Source organism: Asterias amurensis, chromosome 11 (genome assembly GCF_032118995.1).
Source record: "Asterias amurensis chromosome 11, ASM3211899v1".
Classification (NCBI taxonomy): domain Eukaryota; kingdom Metazoa; phylum Echinodermata; class Asteroidea; order Forcipulatida; family Asteriidae; genus Asterias; species Asterias amurensis.
In genome coordinates, this window is record NC_092658.1 from 20,652,069 (window position 1) to 20,665,693 (window position 13,625).

A 13,625-nucleotide genomic window follows, 5' to 3' on the forward strand; every position below is an offset into this window, starting at 1 on the left:
TGTTGGTCCTGAAAAGAATGTACGGGCTCTATATTTTGGAGGGGGAAGACACAAGTCAAACTCGACCGCAACCGTTCAATGAAATTTTGCACTGTTTATAGCATTGTTGACAATTTCAGTGTTCAATTTTATCTTTTAATTTCGAAGGGGCTTAGTTAAAATAAAACAAACAAAACATTGGTGGAAATATTACTAATGTTAAAGGGTTGCTGTAGTTTTTTTTCTTCATTTAAATGATTATACATGACGTTTTAAACCTGAAATATTTTTTTCTATTTTTTATTAAATGCGCAAGTATTTTAAAAATGGTTTTCAAGAGATTAGGGGAACCCACCCCGCCCCTAAAAGGGAGCCTCCATTTGCAAGTAAGATATGTCGGGAATAAACAAAACACATTTTATTGATGTTCAATACATATATCAGAAATAAATGACAGCAAAATTAACTGCAGCATCCCTTTAAGAAAATTAGCTCAGTTTTTTTTGTTTCATTATTTAAAATAACGTGTTGCTGACGTTCTGAAGTTCTCAATGACAGTGTTCCAAGGGCATGGCGTATTCGTTTTGTGAATTTGGTGATTAGCATTTCGCATTGCCTTACGACCTCCGCTGCGAGCACGAACAACTTCTTGTAGCACATTGTCTTGTCGGCTTCACTTGACAACATAGCACGACCGCCTTTGCTTATTATTTCATTCCTCTGGAAAAAAACTTAAACTGTAAGTCTGTCAATGCACTGGAACATGTAAAGGACTCTGACGTGTGTCCTCTTTTGTGCATAATTGGCGGTTGACATTTTCGCAGGTCACCACTGCAAGGAGAACTTCTCGAAGCATTTTCTGGTCGGCCTGATGACTTGATGCACACTGTAGCGTTTGGTGGCCACAGCAAAGCATGGCCGTCTTCGCTTGTTTCTTAGTCCTCTGGATCTTATCACCATTTTATCTAAATTGTAAGACTGTCAATGCACTGGAACAGGTAAAAGACTCTGACTTTTTCAACAGGGGCTACAAAAACGTGGTTTTCATCGGGCATGTCTACCGTCGAATACCGACCGGCAGACGGATGCAGTGTGCGGCACTCTGCAGCCGAGACGGCCTGGCTTGCCGCTCGTTCAACTACTGCAGCGCTGAGAAGATGTGTGAGCTGAATGCTGCGGTCTTAAGTGATTTAAAGAACTTGGAAAGTGCAGAGGGATGCTCGTATTACGAGAAATGTTCAGGTAAGATCAATGCTATTTCTAAGACTTGATAACTATGAAATAGGGAAAGTATACTCTCTGGATACAAAAGAGTGAACAAGCACTCTTTGAAGAGCCATGAGGGACAACTCTTGTGCGAGTGGTCTTCCACTCTTTTAGATTGAAGCTTACATCTTTTTTGAGTGATTTTTCACTCTGTCCTGGAGTGAAGCCCTTCTAAAAGAGTGAAATAATCATCAGTCTTTTTAAAGAGCCATTTAAGGGACAACTCGAAATGTAAAGAGTGGTGTTTTTCACTTTTTTACATTTAGAGAGTAATTGATGTGGCATGGCAAAAACATGAGTCAGAATACAATTAACATAATTATGTAAAAAGTAATTAATCAAATAATTATTTCTAATTGCCATGAAATGGAACATTGTTAACATTGCCAGGGATACCATAGGCTCCATGGTGCGCAACTCGCGATATCACGTTATGATGTTTACAAAACAGCCACATCAGGGGTAGTCTTGGTGCAAGAGAAACTCCGTGGCGGTGTGTGGACTAAGTCAAGTGAGTCGGTACGGGCGCTGTTGGTGAATTGTCCGCGGTGTGCGTGAAAAGAAAACAAGAAACGCACCAAGACTACATCAGGGGTCGATTTCACAAATAGCCCTGACTTTAGGACTAGTCCTAGGAGTTAATAAAAACTTAAGACATAGTCCTAAGTTAGGAAGAGAAACTTGTTCTTTCAACTCGAGATAAGACTTAGCTAAACTCTCTCTGAAATCCACGCCTGGAATGGTATCTTTGAGGGCAGGGCCATTTTCATTTTGCGAAGGGCGCTTCCTTGGGAAAATCACGGTCTATATGGGAAAATTTTGAAGGGGGCAATAATGACAAGACTAAGAGCTATGGCCTTTGTGGCCTTCATGGGACTCCAGGCCTGGGTTAGATGTTTATGCCCCTCACCAATGCCATTTCGTTGCCGAGTCCTTACACTTACACTGTGGTAATTTGGTTTGTAAAGTGCCGGGGTGTTCTTTTAACAAGTTGTGGTTTTAAAATTGTCATTGTCTTTCTGAAGAGCTCGATTTAAATTTAAAAGCAGTGGACACTTTTGGTAATGATTTAAAGCATAAAACCTTACTATAGTAACGAGTAATGGGGAGCTGTTGATAGTATAAACATGGAGGTACCTCCATGGTATAAAACATTGTGAGAAACGGCCCCCTCTGAAGTAACGTAGTTTTCGAGAAAGAAGTAATTTCCAACGAATTTGACTTCGAGACCTCAGAATTAGATTTTGAGGTATCGAAATCAAGCATCTGAAAGCACACAACTTTGTGTGACAAGGGTGTTTTTTCTTTCTCGCAACTTGACGACCAATTGAGCTCAAATTTTCACAGGTTTGTTATTTGATGCATAAGTTGATATACACCAAGTGAGAAGACTGGTCGTTGACACTTACCAGTGTCCACTGTCTTTAGCACATCTCTATTTTGCATTCACTCTGTGGACACTCCTTCATTTGAAGTATGTACGTATGTATGTCCACATAGTGTTTCAAGTCCCCAGACTGTGTGGACATCTTTTGTTCTCAGGTCCTTTCGGCGTATGAAGCGTTTAAACACAGTTCTGTGTTACATTCACTCTTTGAACACTATTTTGTTTAGAGTGTCATGAGTCTCATCTTTTTATAAGAACTTGTAAATGTACACGTTTGGTAATTACTCACAACAAGTATTAACGCTTGGTAACGAGCATTGGAGAGCTGTTGATAGTACAACATATTGTGGAAACGACTCCCTCAGAAGTATTGCAGTTTTTGAGAAATGGGTAATTTCTCACTGAAATAATAAAAGACTTCTAGCTAGAAGTCTTTTATTCTTATCTGAAAGCACACAAGTTCATCCAACAAGGTTTTTTTTCTCTCATCATTTTCTCGCAAGTTCGATAACCAATTGAGCCCAAATTTTCACAGGCTTGTTATTTTATGCTTATGATGGGCTACACCAAGTGAGAAGACTGGTCTTTGACAATTACCAAACGTGTACAGTGCCTTTAACTTAGAATACAGCTTTGCATGTCTTTAAAATAAATTGTCTCGTGTTACTCTTTTGGCATATTTTATGATGTAAAGCGCCTCGGGGTGGTTTTTATTAATTATTAATATTTTTTAGTTATAGCCTTGACCGACCTGTCGTTAATTGCTGAAGCTTTGTTCATTTCGTTTCTTCACATCCGCGCTCTATAACTTGTAACCTATGGAGATTTTAAAGGCACTTGAACACCTTTGATAATTGTCAAAAACCAGTATTCTCACTATGTGTAACCCAAAATATGCATAAAATAACAAACCTGTTAAAAGTTATGCTCAACTGTTCATCGAAGATGCAAGAGAATAATGAAACATGCTGAAGTACTTTATTATTTGAGTGAGAAATTACCTCTTTCTCAAAAACTACGTTACTTCAGAGAGAGCCGTTTAATACACAATGGCTCATACTATCAACGGCTCTCCATTGCTTGTGTCCCAACTACGTTTTTATGCTGACAAATATTTTCTTCAGTAATTACCAATAGTGTACAGTGCCTTTAAGCACCAGTCTTATGCTTACCATCACGGTAAGTAATGACCAGTAGTGTCCAGTGCCTTTAAGCACCAGTCTTATGCTTACCATTACGGTGAGTAATTACCAGTAGTGTACAGTGCCTTTAAGCACCAGTCTTATGCTTACCATTACGGTGAGTAATTACCAATAGTGTACAGTGCCTTTAAGCACCAGTCTTATGCTTACCATTACGGTGAGTAATTGCCAATAGTGTACAGTGCCTTTAAGCACCAGTCTTATGCTTACCATTACGGTGAGTAATTACCAATAGTGTACAGTGCCTTTAAGCACCAGTCTTATGCTTACCATTACGGTGAGTAATTACCAATAGTGTACAGTGCCTTTAAGCACCAGTCTTATGCTTACCATTACGGTGAGTAATTACCAATAGTGTACAGTGCCTTTAAGCACCAGTCTTATGCTTACCATTACGGTGAGTAATTACCAATAGTGAACAGTGCCTTTAAGCACCAGTCTTATGCTTACCATTACGATGAGTAATTACCAATAGTGTACAGTGCCTTTAAGCACCAGTCTTATGCTTACCATTACGGTGAGTAATTACCAATAGTGTACAGTGCCTTTAAGCACCAGTCTTATGCTTACCATTACGGTGAGTAATTACCAATAGTGAACAGTGCCTTTAAGCACCAGTCTTATGCTTACCATTACGATGAGTAATTACCAATAGTGTACAGTGCCTTTAAGCACCAGTCTTATGCTTACAATTACGGTGAGTAATTACCAATAGTGTACAGTGCCTTTAAGCACCAGTCTTATGCTTACCATTACGGTGAGTAATTACCAATAGTGTACAGTGCCTTTAAGCACCAGTCTTATCCTTACCATTACGGTGAGTAATTACCAATAGTGTACAGTGCCTTTAAGCACCAGTCTTATGCTTACCATTACGGTGAGTAATTACCAATAGTGTACAGTGCCTTTAAGCACCAGTCTTATGCTTACCATTACGGTGAGTAATTACCAATAGTGTCCAGTGCCTTTGATAGAATGCCATATAAAACAACACAATAACCGCGTGTCATAAGTCTCATTAAAGGAACACGTTGCCTTGGATCGGACGAGTTGGTCAAAACAAAAGTGTTTGTAACCGGTTTTTATATAATGCATATGGTTGGAAAGATGTTTTAAAAGTAGAATACAATGGTCCATACAAGTTTGCCTCGAAATTGCGTGGTTTTCCTTCTACTGTGCGAACTAACACGGTCGGCCATTCATGGGAGTCAAAATTTTGACCCCCATAAATGGCCGACATGTTAGTCGACGAGGTAAAAGGAAAACCACGCAATTTTGAGGCATGTTTGAGTGGATCATTGTATTCTACTTTTACAACATCTTTCTACCCATATGCATTTTATAAAAAACTGTTACAAACGCTTTTCAAAGACCAACTCGACCGATCCAAGGCAATGTGTTCCTTTAACCTTGACCGAGCTGTCGTTTATTGTTGAAGCTTTGTTTCCATTTCTTTGCACCGCTCAAATTAATATACAGAACTTTTAAAGGCAGTGGACACTATTGGTAATTGTCAAAGACTAGCCTTCATAGTTGGTGTATCTCAACATGGACATAAAATAACCAACCTGTGAAAATTTGAGCTCAATCGGTCATCAAAGGTGCGAGATAATAATGAAAGAAGAAAACACCCTTGTCACACGAAGTTGTGTGCGTTTAGATGGTTGATTTCGAGACCTCAAGTTCTAAATCTGAGGTCTCGAAATCAAATTCGTGGAAAAATACTTCTTTCTCGAAAACTATGGCACTTCAGAGGGAGCCGTTTCTTGCAATTTTTTAGACCATCAACCTCTCCCCAATACTCGTCCCCGAGTAAGGTTTTATGCTAATAATTATTTTGAGTTATTACCAATAGTGTCCACTGCCTTTAAAGGAACATAGCATGCCATTGCTCCCGTGTGCCATTTGATTTATGTACATTAACATTGCCACTGTCGTAGTGCTTTTCAATGGGAATGTTTAAAATCGATTCAGAAAAAAAAATCCTTAAAATAACTTATAAATTGTTATGGTTGGCAATTCTAAATTGCAGAGAAATAATTGCGGTCGGCACGCTTTTCGGTAAGGTAGCACGTTCAACGTCAGAAACAACATAACTTTAACAGAGTGTCTTCTGTCTATACATGACCATGCAAGCGCATTTCTTTTGCATTAAAGGAACACGTTGCCTTGGATCGGACGAGTTGGTCTATAAAAAGGGTTTGTAACCGGTTTTTTACACAATGCATATGGTTGGAAAGATGTTTTAAAAGTAGAATACAATGATCCACACAAGTTTGCCTCGAAATTGCGTGGTTTTCTTTTTACTGTGCGAACTAACACGGTCGGCCATTTATGGGAGTCAAAAACTTGACCCCCATAAATGGCCGACCGTGTTAGTCGACGAGGTAAAAGGAAAACCGTGCAATTTCGAGGCATGTTTGTGTGGATCATTGTATTCTACTTTTACAATATCTTTCTACCCATTATGCATTTTATAAAAACGGTTACAAACGCTTTTCAAAGACCAACTCGACCGATCCAAGGCAACGTGTTCCTTTAATGACAATAAAAGTGACGGAACTGACGTAAAATGTAGTATAGGTTGTTGTGCGCTGGAACAGTTCACTACAATGGGTGCGTTCGTTTAGCTGCCCTGGGTCGACCCCGGTGTGTGGCGGGGTTTTTTCCAGGGCGAACGTGGGTAATTATCTGCACACGTTCGTCCTGGAAAGAAAAAACGTCACACGACGGGGTCGACCCAGGGAAGCTAAACGAACGCACCCAATGAGCTACATTTCGGGCATGTTGTGTATAGACCTTTCCATTGTTGATTACAAACCGTTTGATTGCATGGGTGACCGAATGTTGAAAACACAGTCGATCGTATTAACAGATGTTTTAACCAAATCAAACATTTTCAGCAAACTCTCATTTCAACAAAATACCTATTCCATAATTGGTTGCATTGTTTCGTGTCCAACAAATTTGTTTTTTGTTTTGCATTTAATAAGGCTTTCCATAGTTTGTCATACCTTAAAGGCAGTGGACACTATTGGTAACTACTCGAAATAATTATTAGCATAAATAAAACCTTACTTGGTAATGAGTAATGAGGAGAGGTTGATATTATAAAACGTTGTGAGAAACGGCTCCCCCTCTAAAGTGCCATAGTTTTCGAGAAAGAAGGAATTTTCCACGAAATTGATTTCGATACCTCAGATTTAGATTTGAGGTCTCGAAATCAAGCATCTGAAAGCACTCAACTGCATGTGACTTAAGAGTATTTTTCTTTCATTATTACCCCGCAACTTCGATGACCAATTGAGCTCAAATTTTCGCAGGTTTGTTTTATTATGCATATGCTGGTCTTTGACAAATATTATTACCAATAGTGTCCAGTGGCTTTAAGTGGCAAGAATTCGGGCTGTGACGTATAGTAGCTTATATAGGGTGCGTTCGTTTAGCTTTCCTGGGTCGACCCCGGTGTGTGGCGGGTTTTTTTCTAGGACGAACGTGGGTTATTATCTGCACACGCTCGTCCTGAAAAAAAAAAACGCCACACACCGGGGTCGACCCAGGGAAGCTAAACGAACGCACCCATAGGAATTTCTATAATAATGGCGGTTTTGCAAACAAAGGGTTTCCCATTGAACTGGTAACTTGTTGGTGGCGTGGTAACGAAACTAAATAATGTCTTAAATATATTAAACTATTTTTTTGGCGCCAAACAAGAAGGTAAGAAAGGCAGGTTCGGAAGAGCGGGTTTGTGAATAGACCTTTATTATACCGACCTAGGTCAGTTTGCATCTCCAAGGAATTGGGTAAACATTTAATTAATGGGTGGCTTTGTAAACCCCCACGGTAAGCTCCGCCCACCATTGTTACCTCTGTAACCTATATTAATATAAAAATACAGTGTTTACATAACGCACACATTTATAAAAGACAAGCTTTATAACGCTTTACACAAATTGTAAAGAAAATAGTTACATATAAAAAAAGTGCAATTGAAAAAAACTTTGTAGGAAAAAATGAAATATCGACTAGAAAACTTTATGAGGTGAAAGTCATGTAAACTGTATTCTAAATGGCAAAAATAAAACGTCAACATAAAACACATGGCAAATGCACAGGAAACAACAGTAAAACGCGTTTTTGACGACCTTTATTGCATCTGTTCATTTATTTATTTATTTTATTTACCTCGGGTGAGCCAAATCAGTAAAACACAACTGGTTTCCATTTGGGCCTGCATAACTACATTGTTAAGAACAATAAAATTAAAGACACTGGACACTATTGGCATTTGTCGAAGACCAGTCTTCTCACTTGGTGTATCTCAACATATGCATACAATAAATAACCTGTGAATATTTGAGCTCAATTGTTCGTCGAAGTTGCGAGATAATATGGAAGGAAAAAAAACACTCTTATCACACAAAGTTGTGTGCTTTCATGTGCTTGATTTCGGGACCTCAAAATATAATTCTGAGGTCTCGAAATCAAATTCAAATATTTCAGAGGAAAATTACTTCTTTCTCGAAAACTACGTTACTTCTTTGATAATTACCAATAGTGCCCAGTGTCTTTTTAAGAATTAAGTTTGTTCTTATGGAGTTCAATAGGCCTACCATTTTGAACAAGTCTCTTTATTGTTTTTAAACAGCGACAGAGGCAAATATCTTTGAACTGCGAACCACCGAAGCGGCAGTCGGGTCTGAACTACCAACCAGTTCTGCACCGTCGACAACCGAACAGGGGACAACCGAACAGGCGACAACCAAACAGGCCACCACTGAACAGGCGACCAACTCTGCACTACCGACCACTACTGTTGCTTCAACCGCAAGAGCACCGGTTACCGTCAGCCTAACATGTGATAGTGAAGATAACGGAAAACTTTTCCCTGATCCCAACGACTGTGGAAGGTTCTATCAGTGCTCAAATAACGTCATGCACTCAATGCCCTGCGCTGATAGTCTTTACTTCAACACTGTCACAGATAGATGCGATTATCCGAACAATGTTGACTGTTGAAGAGTAATGTAGAGTTTGGACGTTTACATCAGGCAGTGTATACTTTTGATAATTGTCAAAGACCAGTATTCTCACTTGGTGTATCTCAACATGCATAAATAATAAACCATTGAAAATTTGGGCTCAATTTGTCATCGACTTTGCAAGAGTGATGAATAAAAAGACGCCCTTTTTGCATTATTTTGTGTGCTTTTAGATGCATAATTAAAAGGCTTTAGCTGAAGTCTTTTATTATTTTAGTGAGAATTTATATCTTTCTCAAAAACTACCTACTTCATAGGGAGCCGTTTCCCACAATTATCATCTTATCAACAGCTCTCCACTGCTCTTTACCAAGTAAGTTTTTATGGTAACAATTATTTTTAGTAACTACCACTAGTGTTCTACTGCCTTCAAGTTAGTGACAAACCAAAAATTATTTGAGTATTTGTTTTTCTTTTCTGTTCAGCATTATTACTCATTTTGTAGAAACTAAGAGTTGGCTTTTGCAAATTGTTAATCAACCAGGAAGTGTCATGTTGTTGATTGCAGCAATTATTTGTTTTTGTTAATTGACCTGATCTGAGTCTCGAACTCGAAGGCTAAAATGAGAAATAATCTGCTAAGGCTAGGGCGCAAGGTCGGTCCAAACGTTTGCGATTCAAAAATTGCTGGACGAAACCGTTCCCTGCATTTGTTTATTATGTATAGCTTCGTTAACATCTGATTTATTAGTACTACTTAGAAGGCTAAATGAGAAAGAGTCCGCTAAGGTCGCAAGGTCGGGCATTTTACAACGATTGTTTTTATTGCATTAATTACTTTCCAAACGTAGTTCTTCTGAAATGCCACTGAATATGCCTATGCTTGTTTGTATAGATAAGAACTCTGCCGCGGTAAAGAAGTTAACGAAGATTCACTAAAAGCTAAAGTTGTAGTCCCATCCGATTCTCTACCCGTTCCGCCCATAAACAAAGCAGTTCTTTTCAGAACTGAGAAGTCTCCCGAATTCCGAAAACGTACTCCGTCGTAACAGACTATCTAAAAGACAGTTTCCTAAAGAACAGAGTCCACTTGGCAAGTTGAAACACACATTGGTGTTTCCGCAGACCAAATATTGATACCTCACCGAATGCCTCGAATCCCATATTTTGTAGATAATGGTTTTAAAAAGACGCCAAACTCAGATACAACATGCAAATCTCGCGCAAATCCGAGAGTCTTTAGGGAAAACCATTGGTTCCCCGCATGACGTCTAACGGAAACACAATCGCGCACTTTCACGTGATGAATACGGGAGTTCAAGTACACGCGACACCGTCTGCTCGGCTCTAATTTATGGAGGTTTAGCTGCACGTTACGCAAGCGAAAACGTGAATCTGAAAATGGTTTCTGTAGGTGACGTCACCACTTTGGGTTTATCTCATGCTTACGTATGACGTCTACACGTAACGTGACGTGAGATATGGTATACCTTCACGTATGCTTAAATCGTGAGATTTTTACAAAAACCTTTTCTACGTTCACGTTCACGTTTTTGCTCGCGTAACTAGAAAGAAAAAAACACAACTTTTACACAAATTTGTGTGCTTTGAGATGTCTCATATAAAAGGCTTCAGGCCTGAAGTATTTTGTTTGTTGAGTAAGAAATTACCTATTTCTAAAAAATTCAGATGGGGCCGTTTCTCACAATGTTTTAAACTACCAACAGCTCTACCTTGCTCGTTACATACCAAGTACGTTTTTATGGTAACAACTATTTACCAATAATATTGTCCAGTACCTTTAATAGACCGATCCACTAAGCTCCGCCCCATTCCGTCTTGACCAATCACAAAGCAACGAAGGTCCGACAAATAAGGTCCGACAAATAAGGTCCGACATGCGTGCGCGTATCTTGGCGCGCGCAGCAGAGTTGTGCAGAAAGCATAGAGTTATATATAACTCTATGCTTTCTGTACAACTCTATGGCAGAAAGGCATTGGAGAGCCCCACGTGTTCTACGTGCGTCGCGTGGGTGGAGCCTACTGTATCGGTCTATTGCAATATGTGACGTCACACTACAAATATCTATGACTATATTAATTACAACCAAGATAAATCTGAGTGATTTGTGTTTATGGAGCCGAGGAAGCTGCCACTCTAATCTGATGGACGTGCCTCCACATTTCCTCCTCCGAAATTGCCTATCCCCCCCCCCCCGAAAGGTCCTTTGTGTATGTGTGTCAATATGTAGGCCAACATCTCAAGGCTATAGCATACATCCTTGCATCGGATCTGGTTTCGAGGAAATAATTAGCTCCTATGTGTTGAAACGTGCAGTTTCACATGGGTCCATCCGTTTCGTAGTTCATACAACACAATGCTTCGTGCCTAAAGTAGGCCATATTTATTGGTTGACATTATCACAGTGTGACCAAAAGGTAAAATTGCATAAAATTTGTTACAAGATAAAACAAGTCTACGAATCTGATTTGTTTTGAGCCAGAAGATTGTGCGTTGCAGATTTCTAGTCTTCAGTAATTCTTGATGCGATATCAGCGACTAACAAAAATGAATGTTGCCAACCAAACGTAGCAAATAAAGTATTGTGTATCTATTAATTATCATGCTATAGGAAACAAAATGAAACGCTAGGCTAACGTGTGCTCTAACACTAAATGAATGCAGAGACAATGTAAAAGGAATAAAAATTAATGCTATAATCGTTCAGCTTTAAAAAAAAAAAAAAAATTAAATTATTTTATTTTCTGTTTTGTGGTACTATTATTATTTTGTTTATCTATTTATCAGTTTGTATAATTATTTGTATTTATTTATTTATTTATTTATTTATTTATTTATTTAATAAAAAATATATTTATCAGATAAAAAAGTAAATAACATTCCGTTAGTTTGGGGTCGATGTCCTTTTTTGGTTTGTATCTCATAAACTGTTCAATATTACTTGCGTGACGGCATGCCACTTATGGGTTGATTGTATACGTCAAGGTCTCCAGCACAATAATCGATCACATCAAATATTGGCTCTTGGCCCTTGGTTCCCTCTTTAACCCTCTAGTCCCTGCACCGCCCGAGTTGAAAACTAATACTTCAAGATTCTTGCAGTTAATTACTGGAATCGTAGTTCAAATTTTAAAAGATAGCCACAGCTTAATTTTTATGCACAATTTGAACCTTGATATTTGTATAAAAGTACAAGTTCGCATGAGAACAATACATGTCTCTCGTTAAACGGCTATGGTAATTTTTATGGCGAATATTTGTTTGTAAGGATAAAATGGACACAATAGCTTTTCAAGGCTTTTATCTGACTCAATGATTATACTGATTAAATGCGAAGGCGTGAGTTTTCGACCATATTATCATGAATGATGAATAAATACAGTTTCCTTTGTGTTTACTATGAGCGTCTTGTTGGGGTAAGAGCTAAATTATTTCACCGTCATTAGCTTCATTAGCTTAATAATGACTATCGATGATTCTTTTGATGTTTCTTTTTTTCTACAAACACAAGCTAGCAAGGTTTCCTCCTACCACTACAGTATATCGATAGGCTGGGCGGTCCAGTGGCTAAATGGTTAAAGGGAAGGTACACGTTTGGTAATTACTCAAAACAAATAATTATTAACTTAAGAAACTGAATTGGTAACGAGCAGCTGTTGATAGTATAAACATTGTGGGAAACGGCTCCCTCTAAAGTAGCATATATTTTGAGAAAGAGGTAATTTCTCACTAAAATAATAAAAGACTTCTAGCCAGAAGTCTTTTATTCCTATCTGAAAGCACACAAATTCGTCCAACATATATGGGTGGTGTTTTTTTTAGTTCGATGACCAATTTAGCTCAATTTCACAGGTTTGTTATTTTATGCTTATGTTGGCATCACCAAGTGAGAAGACTGGTCTTTGATAATTACCAAACGCGTACCTTCCCTTTTAAGGGAAGCACCTTTCTTTTGGGGAACCGTTTGTTCAAAAGGTGGTCGTGTTTTTGAAGCGAGATTTTGCCCCAAATCCGCAGCACTTTACAGTGAGGCTTCTCAACAAACGGGCATAACAGCAACTAATTATTTTTCCATATTAACCGCATCACTTCATAAAAAGAAATCATTCTCCAGAATGCTTGATAACTATCGAAACTTCTAACAAAAATAAATTGCCATAACTGTAAGTGTATACCTCATTCAAATTTGTGTTTACCATGAAATCATTATCATCCTTTTAGCTGGGGGGGGGGGTATATGCCCGAGGTTTTTTATTTCATTTCATTTATTTAAATCACATTTCGTGGTCCACAGGCCAAATTGCATATGATTTACAATAGTAAAAACATTAAAGACAGTGGACACTATTGGTAATTGTCAAAGACTAGTCTGCACAGTTGATATATCTCAACATATGCATAAAATAACAAACCTGTGAAAATTTGAGCTTAATCGGTCTTCGAAGTTGCGAGATAATAATGAAAGAAAAAAAACACCCTTGTCACACGAAGTTGTGTGCTTTGTGATGCTTGATTTCGAGACCTCGAATTCTAAACTTGAGGTCTCGAAATCAAATTCGTGGAAAATTACTTCTTTCTTGAAAACTACGTCACTTCAGAGGGAGCTGTTTCTCACAATGTTTTATACTATCAACCTCTCCCCATTACTCGTCACCAAGAAAGGTTTTATGCTATTAGCTATTTTGAGTAATTGCCAATAGTGTCCACTGCCTTTAAATAAGATATTAAAAAACACACATGGACAGGACTTGGGGAATACGAACATTGATGGTCAACCTTTTATAACA

The 13,625-nt window shown here is 38.4% G+C and overlaps 1 protein-coding gene across 1 annotated transcript; it reads left to right on the forward strand.

Moving 5' to 3' along the window:
* The first annotated feature begins 893 nt into the window (after window positions 1-893).
* Window positions 894-11,576, forward strand: LOC139943656 (uncharacterized). The gene is made up of 2 exons (XM_071940387.1): window positions 894-1,221; window positions 8,483-11,576. The coding sequence occupies exons 1-2, from the start codon at window positions 894-896 to the stop codon at window positions 8,851-8,853; spliced, it is 699 nt and encodes a 232-aa protein (XP_071796488.1). The 3' UTR covers window positions 8,854-11,576.
* The last annotated feature ends 2,049 nt before the right edge of the window (window positions 11,577-13,625 follow it).

Coding starts and splice junctions, on each gene's coding strand:
- LOC139943656 (XM_071940387.1), top strand. CDS start 894: ATGGCCGTCTTCGCTTGTTTCTTAGTCCTCTGGATCTTATCACCATTT. Junction 1,222..8,482: donor GTATTACGAGAAATGTTCAG/GTAAGATCAATG, acceptor GTTTTTAAACAG/CGACAGAGGCAAATATCTTT.